At 43.2% G+C, this 19,148-nt stretch overlaps 1 protein-coding gene across 15 annotated transcripts in view; it reads right to left on the bottom strand.

The window, feature by feature from the left end:
• The window catches only part of SRPK2 (SRSF protein kinase 2), a 309,081-nt gene that overhangs the window by 41,832 nt on the left and 248,101 nt on the right, over nucleotides 1-19,148 (bottom strand). For all 15 annotated transcript variants that reach the window (XM_084644353.1, XM_084644365.1, XM_084644364.1 and 12 more), the window contains 2 exons: nucleotides 2,509-2,609; nucleotides 2,299-2,406 (listed from right to left, as the gene is read on the bottom strand). In XM_084644353.1, the coding sequence (XP_084500479.1) occupies nucleotides 2,299-2,406; nucleotides 2,509-2,609 (209 nt within the window). The remainder of the gene's footprint in view (nucleotides 1-2,298; nucleotides 2,407-2,508; nucleotides 2,610-19,148) is intronic.

The following is a 19,148-nucleotide window of genomic DNA, read 5'->3' as shown; positions in this document are numbered from 1 at the left end:
TTGCTTCCTTGGACTTGGGGACCAGGAAATACTGGGAGTAGAATCTCTGCCCTCAGTGTTGCAGGGGGACCGCCTCTGTGCCCCCCAAAACCAATAAATAATGAACCTGCTCAAAGAGCAGCAACTCATGAGAGGGGGTCCCTGAAAAGGGATTGGGTAGGGATGTGGAGAAGAGGGATGGAGAGGAACTGTATGGCAACCTGACCTGAAGGTGTTTAGGACCTGGTTGTCCACTGTAACTGAGTCCCGAACACTATAAAAAGCAGGCCAGCCTGTCTCTGAATCAAGGGTGGGATGTGGGGAACGGGACAAAGAGGGAGAGGGTACCACTGGGTCACTGCGCTTGACACGAGTCAAAACGGCACTTGTTATATGCTGCAGAGGCGGAGGGGGCGGCTGGTTAAACCAACAACCAGAAGGCCTTCTCCTTGGGATCTATGACTCTTTCCGGAGTAGACCAGCTGCAGCAACATTACAAGCAGTATTGCTGCTCCTGATTCCCAGGAGGCCACAGGACATTCAGGTAAGGCACCGTGCCAAGAGCCTTCTCCCGACTGCAGGACAGATGCCCAATCTCAATACCAATAGTGATCTGAGGGTGATCTCTGGCACCTATCTGACGAGGATGGGGAGGATGACCTCGACCTGGATCTAGAGGAATCCCAGAGGTGTTGTGGTAACAATGTGGAAGCCAGCCCTGAAGGGGAAAACCACCAATCAAAATTATCTAAAGCCCAATAAGGAGGAAACATCGGTGCCAAAGGTGAATGGGGAAACAGCACCAGATGCACCAAATGAGAAACACTCCGTGCAGTACCAGGAGAGGTGCTGGTAACAACATCATTGATGGGATTTGCCACCAAGACAATGATGTTGCCAAAGGATGCATCAGAATTGAGGGAGCTTTTGGTCCAGGGCCTGACTTCAGCTCTATAGTCTGCTACTGAGGCAGTGTGAGCCACAGTTTTGAGGGACCCAGCAGCTCTTTGACACGGCGAGAAGGTACCAAGGGCAGAACAGAGGACAAGCTGGTAGATGCCATAGCACCAGATAACTCCTGAACCAGCAGAGAGTCTGGAATCAAGAGGCAAAGCAGGTCTGATGTCACCTGGTATGCTGTTGGCATGGAGATGGTCAGTAATGTTGCCAGTGCTGTTGATAGTGGACTCAACAGATGCCCCGTGGCCAGAACCGGAGTCGACAGGACAGGCCCTCACTGTTCTCAGCATGGTACCGGGTAGCAGTTGAACAGTTGCTCCATCCCACCTTCCAGAGTGAGTACAGCGCTGGTCAGCACTCCTCCTAGAATTGGAGCAGGAGTTACCCTGAGACCTGAAACGGTCCCAACTCATTTTATGGGACCTCTTCCTTGCTGCACCAGAGGAGGGTAAACAACCCTTTCCTCTTGGGAAAAACACCTGAGCCCGAGTGTGGGGTGGCATCGCTTGTCACATCCGAAGGCAGCCGCTGATCAGAAGGCGGCCTTGGTGCAAAAGGGGGACTGCTTCAGAAGGTGCTGCCTCAACCACAAGTCTCTCGCCACCTGAGTCCGCTTTGTGAACGACTTGCAGATGGAGCACCTCTCTCTGTGTTCATCACCAAGAAACAACAAGCAACCTATGTGTGGGAGGGTCACTGTTCGGGATGGCCCCCCTACACAATGGAGAATGCTTAAACTCTCGTTAGGACATCAAACGGCATTAGCCAACTAATCTACTAACAATAAACTAACACTTAAACTAAACCTATACAAGAAAAGTTCTCAGAAAACTGAAAGCAAAAGTGTGAGGTGAAGTCAACACACAGAGCTCCGACTCTAGCCATGGGCAGTGACAAGAAACAGAGGGCGTCAGGGCAGCACCACCTTTATATGACATGAGGAGGGGCTACGGCCACAGAACATCAGTGCCGCCCCAATGGATACTGCTAGGCTAAGTTCTCTGGTTCCAGTATGCAAGGCACACACACCAGCATAGAATACATGGCTGCATCTACTCGAACAAGAATGAAACTTTCCGCAAAACATTCCTCTGTGCCAAAAGACCATGCAAGGACAATTACTGGAAGCTACTACTTTGAGAATGTTGGAGAAGTTGAGGTGGGAAAAAAATATCAAACTTATAGTGAAAATATGTTTATTATCTCAGTTATAGCATTGCTCCTGTGATTACTTAATTTATAAGAACCACCCTTATAGCCAGGTCCACACTGTAAATAAGCAAGTGTTCTCAATGAATTTTATTTAGTAAAATAAAGTTTGATTGACATAATAAAATAACAGCATATTCTTGTTCTTACCATACAGGCTGTACTCCAGATATCTGCAGGTGTACTGTAACCTGCTCCTATTAAAACCTCTATGGATCTATACTGTCTTGTCTGGATGTCTTCAGTGAAGTGTTTATGCTAAAATGGAAAGAATGGCATTAATGGAAAAAAAACTAACAATAAAAAGGTTTGTTCTCAATAATGAAGGCTAAAAACTTAAAATAAGATTTTTATACTTACTACCCAGCAAGCATTTCCCAGATCAGCAATTTTAACTCTAATTTTATCTGCATTTCTTGGATCCAGGGGATTCACCAATAAATCCGCAGCACGGGTTTTTGCTAGTACAAACAAGAAGTAGAAGTAGAACAATTAGTACCCATGGCATGTTTTTTATTGTCTATAAACAACATTGGTTTGACACTTCATCCAGTTTCTTAAAAACTTGGAGGCATCAAAATCATTAGCTGACAGTTATGAGAATTTAAAGTGACACTCAGGTTTCCTTACCTGTGTTTCTAATAACTGCATATTAGATTATTAAAATGTCTTACAGCCTCATAATTTTAGAAGTTAAAAATTCACCCATTCCCATCCTGTATCACCAGTGAAACATTTGACTTATGATTTTAATCTTTCCCTAATATTTCACTCAAGATTGAAGATATCTAATATGTAACAGATATTTTATTAAGATACTGCTAACTTAAGCATCCATTCACAAGTACAACTCTCCACAATAATAATTTTGCTATTTGCAGATTAAAGAAAATAAATAGTTTGCATTGGATGATGTAAAATTTACAAGAAAGATTCTCATACAGATTGTAAATTGCTAAGTTCTATGTGCTAAGAACAAAATTATTAACTCTGTGGTCTATCAGTAGCTCAGATGTACTAGTATGTGGGGACTGGAGTTTGGAATTCATGTTTGGTGTTGTATTCTGGACCAACAAGAACTGAGATTCCTATGAAAGAATTGTGCTTAGCCTTGGAAGGAACTGAGGAAAAAGTGCCTCTCATCTCTGCAGTCAATCATTTGTTCAAATCATTAGCACTAGCAGGTGCCAGCAGCCTCTCCTGAGAAGACAGTCAGCACCCAGACCTTTGAGGCTGAGAAGGTAAAGATAATTACAGGGATCTTCTTTGAGAGGGAAAAATGACAATCATAACTTGTAACTGTTATGGAAAAAATCATCAATCAAAATGTGTATATTGTTTTCATCTATTGCAAACAAATTACAACCCTGCAAGGGTCAGGAAGTGTCCTCTCCCCTCCCCCCTATGTATTCTGTAAGGGTGGTGGGGTTTTTTTTGTTTTTTTTTTAATCTCTTTCCTCTGAACCATCAGGGATGGCCACACCTGGAGATGGGATATTGGACAGGGAGGGCCAGAGCTCTGAGCATTCTCTCTCTCAGGTACTTAGCTGGCTGGTTCTTGCTTAGAATCATAGAATATCAGGGCTGGAAGGGGCCTCAGAAGGTCATATAGTCCAACCCCCTGCTCAAAGCAGAACCAATCCCCAACTAAATCAAGCTTACATGCTCAGGGTCTAACTGATCTCCATATATGGGGTCGTGCCACCACTTCCCACAGCTCCCATTGTCCAGGATCGGCAAACTGGGCCACTGGGAGCTGCAAGCGGCCGTACCTTCTGACGCTCTGTTTCGTAAACAAAGCATCTTGCGGCCCGCCAGAGCTTACCCTGAACAAGCCGCGAACCAAGTTTGGGAACCACTGGACTAGATGGTCTGGTGGTTCCTTCTGGCCTTAAAACTCTATGATGCTATATAAATTAGTTAAAATTATTACACATTTTAAATTTCAAAGGACAGCTTTATAATAGAAGATTTAATATGGTTGTGTTTTTAAACAGATTGATAAGAATTTTTTTTTTAGTCCATTGAATTGGACTATGAAATAATCATAGAATCACAGAAATGTAGGGCTGCAAGAAATGTAGGACATGTCATCTAGTCCAGTCCCCTGCACTGAGGCAGGACTAAGTACTAGAGAAGGATGGCCGAGGATCATCCAACCCTGATTGTTATGCCATGCCGCTCATACATGTGGGCACTAATGATACACCAACATATGACCCTGAGCAGATCAGAAGTGTCTACAATGTTCTGAGAGTGAGGGTGAAGGAACTGGGGGCACAGGTGGTGTTCTCATTGATCCTTCCAGTCAAGGGCATGGGCTCAGGCACAGACACACACATCCAGGAAGTAAATGCATGGCTGCACAGATGGTGTCACCATGAGGGCTTCAGCTTCCTTGACCATGGGATGCTCTTTCAAGAAAGACCACTGAGCAGAGATGGGGTCCACCTATCAAGGAAGAAGAGTATCTTTGGAAACAGACTGGCTAACCTGGTAAGGTTACCTAGGGAGGTGGTGGAATCTCCTTCCTTTGAGGTTTTTAAGGTCAAGCTTGACAAAGCTCTGGATGGGATGATTTAGTTGGGGATTGGTCTTGCTTTGAGCAGGGGGTTGGACTAGATGACCTCCTGAGGTCCCTTCCAACCCTGATATTCTATGATTCTAAGGTGGGCTTAAAACTAGGTTCGACAGGAATAGGAGACAAAAGCCCACAGGTAAATCCAAAACATGGAGACCTTGAGGAAGGGTTGGAAGCTGGGAGGAACACGGGCAATCACAGCAAGGACAAAGGAGAAACAAGAAGGAATATAGAGGGGAAATCTACTGACCATGTTATATGTTTGTATACTAATGCTACAAGTATGGGGAATTAACAGGAAAACTAGAAATACTAGTGAATAATCACAGTTATGACATAATTGGCATCACAGAACTTGGTGGGATAATTCACTACTGGACTATTGGCATAGAAGGGTAGAGCTTGTTCAGGAATGTCAGGCAGGGAAAAAAGAGAGGTGTTTTCTTGTATTTGAAAGATGCATACAGTTGCACTGAGGTTGCAATAGAAGTGGAAGGCAGACCCGTTGAAAGTCTTTGGGTAAGGATAAAAGGGATATAAAAAACCAAGGGTGATGTCATGAGAGGTGTCTATTATAGATCACTTAATAAGCAAGAAGAGGTGAATGGGGCTTTTTTAAAACAACTAACAAAATAATCCAAAACACAGGACTTGTTGGTGATGGGTGGACTTCAACTAGCCAGACATCTGTTGGGAATATAATACAGCAGGGTACAGATTACCCAACAAGTTCTTGGAATGCACTGCAGACAACTTTTTATTTCCGAACATGGAGAAAGCGATGAGGGAAGAAGCTATTCTAGATGTGATGCTGTCAAAAAGGGAGGAACTGGTTGAGTATTTGAAGGAAGAAGGCCACTTATATGAAAGTGATCGTGAAATGATAAGAGTTCACAATCCTAAGGAATGGTAAAATGGAAAACATCAGAATAAAGACAACGGACTTCAAGAAGGCAGACTTCAGCAAACTAAGAGAATTGGTAGGTAAGATCCCTAAGGGAAAAAGGAGTTCAGGAGAATTGGCAGTATTTTAGAGAGACATTATTAAGGGCACAAAAGCAAACAAACACAATACATAGGAAAGCTAGGAAGAGACCCCCTGGCTTAACCAGGATATCCTGAACGACCTGACACTCAAAATAGAGTCCTATAAAAAGTGGAAACCCTAAGTCAAATTATGAAGGATGAATATAAAAAAACAGCACAAGCATGTAGGGACAAAAGTAGAACGGTGAAGACTAAAAATGAAATTAAACTAGCTAGGGGCACAAAGGATACCATCAAAACATTTACAAATACTTTAGAAGCAAGAGAAAGACTAAGGACAGGGTAGGCCCATTACTCAACCAGGAGAGAGAGACAACAACAGAAAACTCAGCAGCGGCTGAAGTGTTATATGCCTTTTTTGTTTCACTAAAAAAGGTTAGCTGTGATTGGAAAATATACATAGTGAAAATCGGTGTAAATGGGGAAGGATCTGAGGCTAAAATAGGAAAAGAACAAGTTATGAATTACTTAGACATGTTAGATGTCTTCAAGCCGGTAAGGACTGATGAAATACATCCTAGAATATTTAAGGAACTGACTGAGGAGATCTGTGAGCTAGCCATTAGCGATTATCTTTGAGAACTTGTAGAGGATGGGACAGATCCCAGAGGACTAGAAAAGGGCAAACACAGTACCTAGCTATAAAAAGAGGAATAGGGACAACCCAGGGAATTTTAGACTACTTAGCTTAACTTCTATACCCAGAAAGATAATGGAGAAAATACTCAATCAATTTGTAACACCTAAAAGACAATAAGGAGATAAGTAACAGACAACATGGATTTGTCAAGGACAAATCATGTTAAATGAACCTAATATCCTTCTTTGAAAGGGTAACAAGCCTTGTGGATGGGGGTAAGCAGTAGATACGATGCATCTCAATTTTAGTAAGGTTTGTGACACTGTATCACATGACCTCATAAAACTAACTAGAGAAATATAGCCTAGAAGAAGCTACTATAAGGTAGGTGCACAACTGGCTGGAAAAGCATACCAGGAGATTAGTTATCAGTGGTTCGCAATCAAGCTGGAAGGGCATATCAAGGGGGGTCCTGCAGGGATATATCCTGGGTCAGGTTCTACTCAATATCTTCATAAATGATGCATAGAGTACACTTATAAAGTTTGTGGATGATACCCAACTGGGAGGGGCTGGAAGCATTTTGGAGGATGTAATTAAAATTCAGAATGATCTTGACAAATTTGAGAAATGGTCTGGAATAAACAGGATGAAATTCAATAAGGACAAATGCAAATTATTATACTTAGGAAGGAATAATCAACTGCATAATTACAAAATGAGAAATGACTGCATAGGTAGGAGTACTGCAATAAAGGACCTGGAAATTATAGCTGATCACAAACTAAATATGAGTCAACAATGTAATACTGTTGCAAAAAAGGCAAACATTATTTGGGAATATATTAATAGGAGTTTTGTAAGCAAGACATCAGAAGTAAATCTTCCACTCTACTCAGCACTGATAAGGCCTCAATTGGAGTATTGTGTCCAGTTCTGGGAACCACACTTTCAGAAAGATGTGGACAAATTGGTGAAAGTCCAGAAGACAGCAATTAAAATGATTAAAGGTCAGAAAACATGACCTATGAGGAAAGACTGAAAAAATTGGGTTTGTGAAGTCTGGAGAAGAAAAGACTGGGGGAGGGGGGACGACACACATGATAACACTCTTCAAGTATGTACAAGGTTTTTATAATGATACAGGTGATAAATTGTTCTCCTTAACTACTGAGGACAGGACAGGACAAGAAGTAATGGTCTTAAATTGCAGCAAGGGAGATTTAGGTTAGACATTAGTAGACATTAGGAAAAACTTCCTAACTGTAAGGGTGGTTAAGCACTGGAACAAATTACTTAGGGAGAAGTACTTTGTGGAATCTCTGGCATTGGAGGATTTTAAGAACAGGTTAGAGAAACACCTATCAGAGATGGTCTAGCTAATACTTAGTCCTGACTCAGTACAGAGGTCTGGACTAGATAACCTACCAAGGTTCCTGCAGTTCTACATTTCTATGATTACCTAGACAATTCCTAACAGGTGTTTGACTAACCTGTTCAGTTTATTACACCTTTTATTCTGAATCCATTTTGTAGTATACAGAATGAATTAAGCTGTCAAGCGATTAAAAAATTAATTGAGATTAATTGCACTGTTAATAACAGAATATCATTTATTTAAATATTTTTGGATATTTTCCACATTGTCAAATATATAGATTTCAATTACAACACAGAAAACAAAGTGTACAGTGCTCACTTTATATTTATTTTTTATTAAAAATATTTGCACTGTAAAAAACAAAAAATAGTATTTTCAGTTCACCTAATACAAGCACTGTAGTGCAATATCTTTAGCATAAAAGTTGAACTTACAAATGTAGAATTATGTACAAAAAACTGCACTAAAAAATTTAAAAATGTAAAACTTTAGTGCCTACAAATCCATTCAGTCCTACTTCTTGTTCAGCCAATTGCTCAAACAAGTTTGTTTACATTTGCAGGAGATAATGCTGCCTGCTTCTTTCTTTACAGTGTGACTTGAAAGTAAGAACAGGCTTTCGCATGGCACTGTTGTAGCCGGCGTTGCAAGATATTTACGTGCCAGATGCACTAAAGATTGATATTTCCCTTCATGCTTCAAACACCATTCCAGAGGACATGCGTTCATGCTGATGACTGGTTCTGCTCGATAACAATCCAAAGTGATGCAGACCAACGCATGTTCATTTTCATTATCTGAGTCAGATGCCACCAGCAGAAGGATAATTTTCTTTTTTGATGGTTTGGATTGTGTAATTTCTGTATCAGAGTGTTGCTCTTTTAGGACTTCTGAAAGCGTATTCCACACCTCCTCCTCCTCCGATTTTGGAAGGCACTTCAGATTCTTAAACCTTGGGTCAAATGCTATAACTATTTTTAGAAATCTCACATTGGTACCTTCTTTGTGTTTTGTCAAATCTGCAGTAAGTGTTCTTAAAATGAACATGTGCTGGGTCATCATCCGAGACTGCTATAACATGAAATATATGGCAGAATGTGGGTAAAACAGAGCACGAGACATGTAATTCTCCCCCAAGGAGTTCAGTCACAAATTTCATTAATGCATTATTTTTTTAAAGGAGCATCATCAGCATGGAAGCATGTCCTCTGGAATGGTGGCTGAAGCATGAATGGGCATACAAATGTTTAGCATATCTGGCACATAAATACCTTGAAATGCCGGCTACGAAAGCGCCATGCGAATGCCTGTTCTCACTTTCAGGTGATACTGTAAATAAGAAGAGGGCAGCATTATCTCCTGTAAATGTAAACAAACTTGTTTATCTTAGCGATTTGCTGAACAAGAAGTAGGACTGAGTGGACTCGTAGGCTCTAAAGTTTTACATTGTTTTGTTTTTGAGTGCAGTTATATACCAAAAAAGTTCTACATTTGTAAGTTGCACTTTCACAATAAAGAGATTGCACTACAGTACTTGTATGAGGTGAACTGAAAAAGTACTATTTCTTTTATCATTTTTACAGTGCAAAATATTTGTAATCAAAAATAATATTAAGTGAGCACTGTACACTTTGTATTCTGTGTTCTAATTGAAATCAATATATTTGAAAATGTAGACAAACATCCAAAAATATTTAATATATTTCAATTGGTATTCTATTGTTTAACAGTGCGATTAATCACGATTAATTTTTTTGTATTAATTGCGTGAGTTAACTGCGATTAACTGACAACCCTAGAATGAACATATTCAAACAGAGAGAAAAGAAAGCTAAAAAGTCCACAAAATATCTAAAGATAAAGTGCTCCCAAAGGACCCATCTTCTTTCACTTTTCTAATAGACATCAGGGTGGTATTCTTCAAAAGCCCACATCAGGATACACTCATAGGCACTCATAGTATCCAGGTCACAATTTTCAAAACTACTTAATCTATGTGCCAAACTTGTGATGCCATCAAGTGGCACGATACTTAAAAGTCCAGAGAACGCCTCTTTTGTGACAAGAAGCCCCCAAATAATGAAGCCCCCAAAATCACTAGTTACTTCAGAAATCCTTGGCAGAAGCATTTAGTTTTAAACTTCCAATATAAAGGCCAAAAATTCAACAGAACCTCTATCCATCTTTCAGTTTGGTAGAAACCCTCATATTTCAAATTGGGGTTTGGATACCATAAGAAGCTTCTAATTAACCTCACTCTAAGGCACTTTCTGACAAATTAAGGCTCGAGCACTGACTGCTGTACCACACTTGAGCAAGGTGCCTTTTGCTGTTTCAGTGAAAAAGCACCCAAACATGGCCAATTCATAACCTTCTGAAAAACCTTAGTTCACATCTCCGCAGTATAGGGTATACTTTGGTAGCTAAATTTTTTGACAATTTTTCATTTGCACTAAGCATGATACCTCCCAGGAATGCAGGATCTGAGCAGAAGCTTATCATGAAATTGCTGCTCCTAGGTGCCGAGGACAGGGAGATTATATCTTCTGTGTCTTAATGCATGCCCTCCATCTCCCGGCTCCTGGACAGCATAGAAAAAACTGCAGCCTGACTCCCAAGCAGAGGGGCTAAGAATCCAGTGTGTGGGTGGTGGGAGAGAGAAATGACTGGGACAAACAGGCAGTGGAGGGCAGGGGGACTGGGAGTGAACCAGTGGGAGAAGAAGGGGGAACAATGACTAGGAGCCAGATCAGATGAGGAGCTGAGGTGGGAGGAGAGGGATTAGATTTGGGCTGGCTAAGCATTGCGGAATAAGGAACCTGGGTGGAAGGACTGGAAGCAGTGGGATGGGGAGACTGAGATCGAAGGAGGAGACTGGAATTCCCAGGCAGCGTGTCTGGGAAGGAAAGTGGGATGAGGACCCTGGGGATGGAGATTTGATTCACTGGGTAGCCTTCAGGAGAGAATTAGGACTGGCTGGGCAAGGAGACTGGGACGGTGGGGTGGGGGAGAGACATGACTGGCAGAAGGACAGACTAAAGGCGATGGGTAGAAGGGTCACTGACAACCATAGAACATTCCCCTCCAGAATCTGGAATAGAATCCAAGATTCCTGAGTCATAAGAACATAAGAAGCGCCATACTGAGTCAGACCAAAGGTCTATATAGCCCAGTATCCTGTCTCTCACCATGGCCAGAGCCAGATGCTTCAGACGGAACAAACACAATAGGGCAATTTCAAGTGATCCATCTCCTCCATGATGTCTGGACCTCCCTGGGAAACCCCAAAGCATGAAGCCATGATTCACAGCACATCACAACGGCTGCTGCCATTGACTTTGAAGATGTATCTGCTACATAACCACTGATTGAAAAGTGGTCCTGGCAATCAACTTGCCATCCTCAATGAGAACCTGGAATTGTGATCTCTCTTAGTGCAGAAACTTGTCAATGAAGTCCAGGAATTTGGAATCGTTCAAATAATCATATTTAGCCAACAGTGATTGGTAATTAGCTATTCTGAACTAAAGGCTAGGAACATAAGAAGGGCCTTACTGGGTCAGATCAATGGTCCATCTAGCCCAGTATCCTGCCTAGTGCCAGATTCTTCAGAGGGAATTAACAGAACAGGGCAATATATTGAGCAATCCATCCCCGGTTGTCCAATTCCAGCTTCTGGCAATCACAGGCTTACAGTCAGTCTTGAGTGGTAATAGCTAATTTAGAAGCCTTTATTTTGTATGTATAGTTGTGATTATTTTTTCTCAATGTGCACACTTTGCATATAACAATGAATTTCATCTGTCATTTTGTTGCCCACGCAGTGTAGTTGTAGCCAGGCCAGTCGCAGGATATTAGAGAGGCAAGGTGGGTGAGGTAATATCTTTTATTGGATCAACAACTTTTGGTGAGAGAGACAAGCTTTCGAGCCACACAGAGCTCTTCTTCAGGTCTGGGAAAGGAACTTCCAGCATCACAACAAAATGCAAGGTGGAACAGATTGTTTAGCTGCAGCATAAGTACTTAACACATATTGTACTGCACCATTCAAGGTAGAGACACCGCTGAAGTCACAGGACAAAATGAGGATGTTAGTGGGTTACAGTTTGTTGTAATAAGCCATAAATCCAGTGTCTCTGTTCAGTCCATGATTTTTAGTGTCCAGCAGAGTAATGAATTTAACCCCCCAGGCTCATCTTTTGAAAGTGTTGTGCAGGTTTCCTTTGAAGTTGAGGACCGATAGGTCAGATATAGAGTGATTGTTTTGTGAAAAGTGTTCACTCACAGGTGATGTGGTGTTTTTGTCTTATCATTTTTCTGTGAGAGTTCATTTGGGAGCGTAGTGATTGTCTGGTTTCACCCTACATAGTTGTTACTGGGGCAGTTAGTGTGCTGGATGAGGTATTCCACATGTGATAGTCGTGTAGAATCGATGGAGCTTGTGTTGTGTGGGGTGTTGAACATTGTAGTAGTGGAGATAATGTCTGCAGGTTTTGAATCTGTTGTTCTGGCAGGGTCTGGTGATGCTTTGAGTTGGTGTGTTCTGGTCTGTAGAGAGCTTGCTTTTGATGATGATGTGCGTGGAGAGACTAGGGGGGTGTTTTGAAGTGGGAGTGCAGGAAAGATTTCTTTCAGGATGGGGTCCCCATCGAGCATAAGTTGTAAAAGTTTGAGGATACCCCGTATAGGTTCCAGTGTGGGCGGGGGAGTAGGTGACAACTATGGGTGTTTTATTTCTGTATTGAAGTAGATTCTCTCAGGGTATTTGGGTGGCCTGATCCATGACGTGATCTACTGTTCTGATGCGGTGTCCTTGTTTGGAGAAAGCAGTGATAAGGTGTGCATCTCAGATTTTCTTCTTGGAGCATATTGTAGAATCTAAGTGCCTGGCTGTAGGTAAAAGATTTCTTGGTGTGTTTGGCATGGTTACTGGATCTATGAGGCTAGGTGTGGTGATCTGTGGGTTTCTTGTATATGGTTGTTTGTAGGGTTCCAGTTGCTGAAACTGATTGTGGTTTCCAGCAAATTGATGCTAGTGTGGGAGAGAGTTTAACTGATGGATGGTGGTTGCTGAAATTGTAGTGGAAATCTATGAGGGAGTTTACCTGTCTGTCCAGGTAAATATCATTGATGTATATGATCTTAGGTATATGATTTGTTTTGTGGTGCATGTGTCCACAAACTGTTCTTCAATGTAGCCCAAAGAGAGGCTGACATATTGGCATGCTATGGTTGTTCCCACGGTTTGGACAAAGTGCTGTTGAATGTGAAATTGTTATGGGTGAGGATGAAATGGATGAGTTTGACTATGCGTTTGGGGTGGATAGCTGAGGGCTGCCTGTGGTCTTGTAAACATTTGAGGCAGGCAGCTATGCTGTCATTGTTTTCTTTTGTTGCCCAGTCAGCCATTTTTGTGAGATCTCCTTGCATTCAGCTTTGGATTTAATTATCTTGATTTGGATTTAACTGTAGGTATTTGCTTGGTAAGGCATAGGTATAAGTTAAAACAGTACAGCAATGAGCCTATAGGCCTCAGGCCTGTAATACAATGGTTTAAATAAACAAGGCAGAAGACCCAAAAGCTTTGGCATATGCAGCTAACCACAAGTAGCCGTAGATCATAAAATAGAATACCGTAATCTCTAAACTGATGACAGGTAACCAAAAGATGCTAGCTTGGGATATTTTGAGTTATGATCATCTGCAAATGTCTGACCACAAGAGTGCCATGGTAACTCACTGATATATATTCTAATAAGCTTGAAATAAAAGCCCTGGTAACCTATGGGAGAAGTTTCAGAGTAACAACCGTGTTAGTCTGTATTCGCAAAAAGAAAAGGAGTACTTGTGGCACCTTAGAGACTAACCAATTTATTTGAGCATAAGCTTTCGTGAGCTACAGCTCACTTCATCGGATGCATACTGTGGAAAATACAGAAGGTGTTTTTATACACACAAACCATGAAAAAATGGGTGTTTATCACTACAAAAGGTTTTCTCTCCCCCCACCCTACTCTCCTGCTGGTAATAGCTTATCTAAAGTGATCACTCTCCTTACAATGTGTACGATAATCAAGGTGGGCCATTTCCAGCACAAATCCATGGTTTAACAAGAAAGTCTGAGTGGGGGGGAGGTAGGAAAAAACAAGGGGAAATAGGTTACCTTGCATAATGACTTAGCAGGCGTCACCTTCAGCCCCCAACTAAAACCCCTCCAACGCATTATTAAGGATCTACAACCTATCCTGAAGGATGACACAACACTCTCACAAATCTTGGGAGACAGGCCAGTCCTTGCCTACAGACAGCTCCCCAACCTGAAGCAAATACTCACCAGCAACCACATACCACACAACAGAACCACTAACCCAGGAACCTATCCTTGCAACAAAGCCCGTTGCCAACTGTGCCCACATATCTATTCAGGGGACACCATCACAGGGCCTAATAACATCAGCCACACTATCAGAGGCTCGTTCACCTGCACATCCACCAATGTGATATGTGCCATCATGTGCCAGCAATGCCCCTCTGCCAGGTACATTGGTCAAACTGGACAGTCTCTACGTAAAAGTATAAATGGACACAAACCAGATTTCAAGAATTATAACATTCATAAACCAGTCGGAGAACACTTCAATCTCTCTGGTCACGCGATTACAGACATGAAAGTTGCGATATTACAACAAAAAAACTTCAAATCCAGACTCCAGCGAGAGACTGCTGAATTGGAATTCATTTGCAAATTGGATACAATTAACTTAGGCTTGAATAGAGACTGGGAGTGGCTAAGTCATTATGCAAAGTAACCTATTTCCCCTTGTTTTTTCCTACCCTCCCCCCCTCAGACGTTCTTGTTAAACCCTGGATTTGTGCTGGAAATGGCCCACCTTGATTATCATACACATTGTAAGGAGAGTGATCACTTTAGATAAGCTATTACCAGCAGGAGAGTGGGGTGGGGGGAGGTATTTTTTCATGCTTTGTGTGTATGAAAAGATCTTCTACACTTTCCACAGTATGCATCCGATGAAGTGAGCTGTAGCTCACGAAAGCTTATGCTCAAATAAATTGGTTAGTCTCTAAGATGCCACAAGTACTCCTTTTCTTGTTGCAAGGATAGGTTCCTGGGTTAGTGGTTCTGTTGTGTGGTATGTGGTTGCTGGTGAGTATTCGCTTCAGGTTGGGGGGCTGTCTGTAGGCAAGGACTGGCCTGTCTCCCAAGATTTGTGGGGGTCGGGGGAAAACCTGGATTTGTGCTGGAAATGGCCCACCTTGGTTATCATACACATTGTAAGGAGAGTGATCACTTTAAATACGCTATTACCAGCAGGAGAGTAGGGTGGGGGGAGAGAAAACCTTTTGTAGTGATAAACACCCATTTTTTCATGGTTTGTGTGTATAAAAACATCTTCTGCATTTTCCACAGTATGCATCCGATGAAGTGAGCTGTAGCTCACGAAAGCTTATGCTCAAATAAATTGGTTAGTCTCTAAGGTGCCACCAGTACTCCTTTTCTGTGGGAGAAGGGCACCCCAACATTAATTGGGTGATGAAATACAAACAAGGAAAAGGGGAGAAATCCCTACTGAATTATGCATAGTGGGGTTAGTGCAACATATTATAATAGTTGTATCCTAGCCTGCAAGAGATTTGGGAGATGGCAGTATGACAACCACTGGTGATGGTGATCAGGAAGATAATGACTAAAATTTCAGGCTGTTCTGCAAGGGATGGATCTATTGATGGTTCCGCTGGAGGGAAACCATGACTGGACGATGGAATGGGGGACAGACACTTGCCATAAGTTGCATCTCCTGGTAGTCGGGTTGCCCACATTCTAACTGCACAAAACTGAACACCCTTGCCCTGCCTGTTCCCAAAGGCCACGCCCCTGCTCCACCCCTTCTCTGAGGCCCCACCCCCGCTCACTCCATCCCCTCACTTGCCACCACCCTCCCTCAACAACTCGTTTTCACTGGGCTGGGGCAGTGGGTTGGGGTGCAGGAGAGGGTGAGGGCTTTGTCTGGGGGTATGAGCTCTGGGTTGGGGCCAGGGATGAGAGGTTTGGTGTGCAGGTGGGGGATGGGGAGTAGGGCTAAGGGGTTCAGCTTGCAGGAGGGGACTCCAGTCTGAGGCAGGAGATTGGGGTGTGGGAGGGGCTCTGGGCTGCAGCCAGGGATGAGGGCTCTGAGGTAGAGGAGGCGGCTCTGGGCAGTTTGGAGGGGTTTGGAGTGTGGGAGGGGGTTCCAAGCTGGGGTAGAGGTTGGGGTGCAGAAGGAGGTTCAGGTGCAGGAGGGAGCTCAGGGCTGGGGGTTGGGGTGCAGGAGGGGGTGAAGGATGTGGGCTCTTAGCGGCGCTCACTTCAGGCGGTCAGCCGCAAGCAGCAACATGTCCCTTGGCTCCTAGGCAGAGGCGCAGCCAGGCGTTTCTGCATGCTGCCTTGGCACGCAGGCACCAGCCTCTCAGCTCCCATTGCCCGTGGTTCCCAGAGCCCCCGTGGCCGTTCCTCCGCCTAGAAGCCAAGGGACATGTTGCCACTTCCATGGAGCCACACAGAGCCAGGTAGGGAGCCTGCAAGTCCTGCCAACCAGACTTTTAGAGGCCCGCCGCCAAGGTCCCTTATTGAACGGGCGTTCCAGTCAAAAAATGGACACCTGACAACCCTATCTGGTGGAGTTAGGCCCTTCCTTCATGAGGAAAAGCCCTGACAGTGATAGACATTGGGGATCAGGGAGATAAAAATATCATCAGGTGTAGCCTAAGTCTCTGGTCTCCCTGGTCCTGTACCCCTCTCCCCACAATCTGACAGAGCCACAGCAGTTATAGTTTGCACCACAGTCTGAAGAGGCAGAGCCTATACTGTAGGTGGTTGAGGGTCCCTGTGGGTGCTTTTTGTCAGTGCTGTGGTTCCCAATGTTTAGGCTTAGTTGGAACCATAGGTATCATTGCCACAAGAAACCGATGTGTTATGTAAAGCCTCCGCTCAAATGCGATTGTAAGATCTGTAACTTGTATCATTAAGTTCTGCAACCTTGTTGCAGACTTTGTAACTTCAGTTACTGTTAGCACAGCCTTTTAAGTTTTGTAACCTTTGCAAACTCTGTAACCTTTTCAAGTTACCACTTGTATGAACTGCCACGCTTTGTAATATCCCATCGTGCAATCAGAGAGTGTGTGAACAAGGGAGTGTGTGTGTGGAAGATAAGGGAGTGTGAGGGGGACTGGGCAGAGAGGAACTGCAAGGAGAAAAGAGCCCGGAGCCAGGTGTGTCTGATATAATCTGCCCTGAGAAGGCAATCACGGAGTGCTGTAAAGAAAAGATGCATGAAAGGAACAGGGACTGGGAACGTTTCTCGGTGACGGACACAGAAGAAAAACTCAGTGTACGTGACAGGAGTGCCCACTTCCAAAATAAAAAGGAAGCAGCCACACACACAAGCAGCTGCTCCTTGACCTGCTCACGAGCCCAGATCCGTGACCGCAGGCGGACACACCAGATCTACCACGCTTCGGCTTCTTGGTTTCCCATGCTGTCTCCGGTAACCCTCAGCCTGTGTAAGTGTGTGGGTACATGGGGATATGAATACAGTGTATAAATAAGCTCCTTCTCTTTTCTGTCTGACTTAACAGCAGCATTGTAATAAAACTAATACAAGTGTGACCCTGGGTTGGTTTTTAGGGGAACAGAGGTAACACAATGGAGCCCTGGATTTTTGGGCATTCTTGTCATGACCCTCAGACTTAGGACATTCTAACTCCTTATGGACTGAAAGGGAAGACTTGTTCAACATAGGCAGAGTTGCATCCAACTTCTTTGAAGTGGAATTAGAGGAGAATTTGCGCACGTATTTATGAGAGCACTCTCTGCCTTCCTTGCAAGACCCCAATGCAATCCCTTGCTCCTAAGTAGGACCTTGTGGTAGGAAGTGCACTGGGCGGGGGGGGCGGGGGGGGTAATCTCCCAGCCTAGGTCTGACTGCAGACTCATGGCTTTCTATGTTAGGTACTCCTTGAGGTGAAGTTCCTGCCCCTCACAGGTACAACTGAAGAAAGAGCAGCAGATACTGCACCATGCTGTGATGTGAGCTTCCCCAAGGCAGTACAGACAAGGCTGATGGTCATCACTGACCGTGAAGGAGAATGGACAAGAAACACAGATTTTGGAGCCTGGAATCCTGGGCATAGTCCACTACTCATAAAAAGATATGTGCCTGGGAAGTGGGGAGAGGGGGAAAGGAGAGGGCAGGGTTTTCCGCAGAATGGGGAATCTAACTATAAAACTTAGCTAAAACTACAGAGTAAAATTTGAAACTATTTACTATATATATAGACACACACACACCCTTACAGATGAAAGAATAAAACAAGGCAAAGCTCTGGACACTGGGAGTTCTGAATCAAGCCATATGGCAATAAGAAGAAACTGAAGAGGCGGTCAGTCCTCTCTTCCCTTTATAACCTCAGTTGGAGCCACAAGGAGAGCGAGGGCTTATGCACGGACCAACAGACATTGCTTTCAAGAATTCTCTCAGGCACATGGAGCACACTGCAATACACGTAGGGACCAGCACTCAAAGAATTTCCGCTTTTCCAGTTTACTTTTTTTAAAACATAAGAAATTACATACACACACACACACAAAACACTACATTAAAAGAATGTTAAGGTTAAGAGGCTGCTAAGGTATTAGTGTGATGTTAAGGTACTAGTTCCCTGGTGCAGTTTATGTTAAACTAGGTAAGATGGGGGTGCTTATTAATTAAGGCCCTGGACTTTTTTCTAGGTTTTGCTTAGTTTTCTTTTAAGCTTCTCATAGACCTTTGAATTAATTTATTACAGTGAGGTTCTGCATCAGTTACCTTACTTAAATACTGAATTAATATATCTACAGTACTGTAGTCTCTTAATCCACTAATTTTAAAATTGAGTACCTATGCCTGGGATGATGCTCGTGCAAACCTAATGCTCATGCCCAATGAACTTTCATATTTCCCCCTATCTGGTTACAGATTTCTCCTCTTACCATCTCTCCCACTGTTTTATTAGGATTGAAATTACCAATAGATTTACCATTAGGTAACTGACACAGATCAAAACAGTCACAAGTAAAATCCTGGAGTCTTTGAAGTCTGTGGCAAAACTCCCAACGAATGGAATGGGGCAAGGATTTGACCTGAAGTCTTATGCACCTTCTATACAAGGGATCTGCAGAGACTTTCTGGCTTTGGGTCTGGATTAGAAGCCAAGAAAAGTCTCTCCTTTGCTTTTAATTTCCTGCAACCTTATCTAAAATGTTTTGCTGTTATAGTCGCTGAATTATAAAATTGTGCCTCATCTTTTTGTAAAAAAATGTTGTCATCCTCTTCACTGCAAAGGATGTCAAGGAGATTCCCAAACCTGAGCCATTC

The sequence above is a fragment of the Lepidochelys olivacea genome (assembly GCF_965140295.1).
Source record: "Lepidochelys olivacea isolate rLepOli2 genome assembly, chromosome: 1".
Lineage (NCBI taxonomy): Eukaryota > Metazoa > Chordata > Testudines > Cheloniidae > Lepidochelys > Lepidochelys olivacea.
Note: the sequence above shows the minus strand (reverse complement) of the source record. Positions and strands in the feature narration are given on the sequence as shown.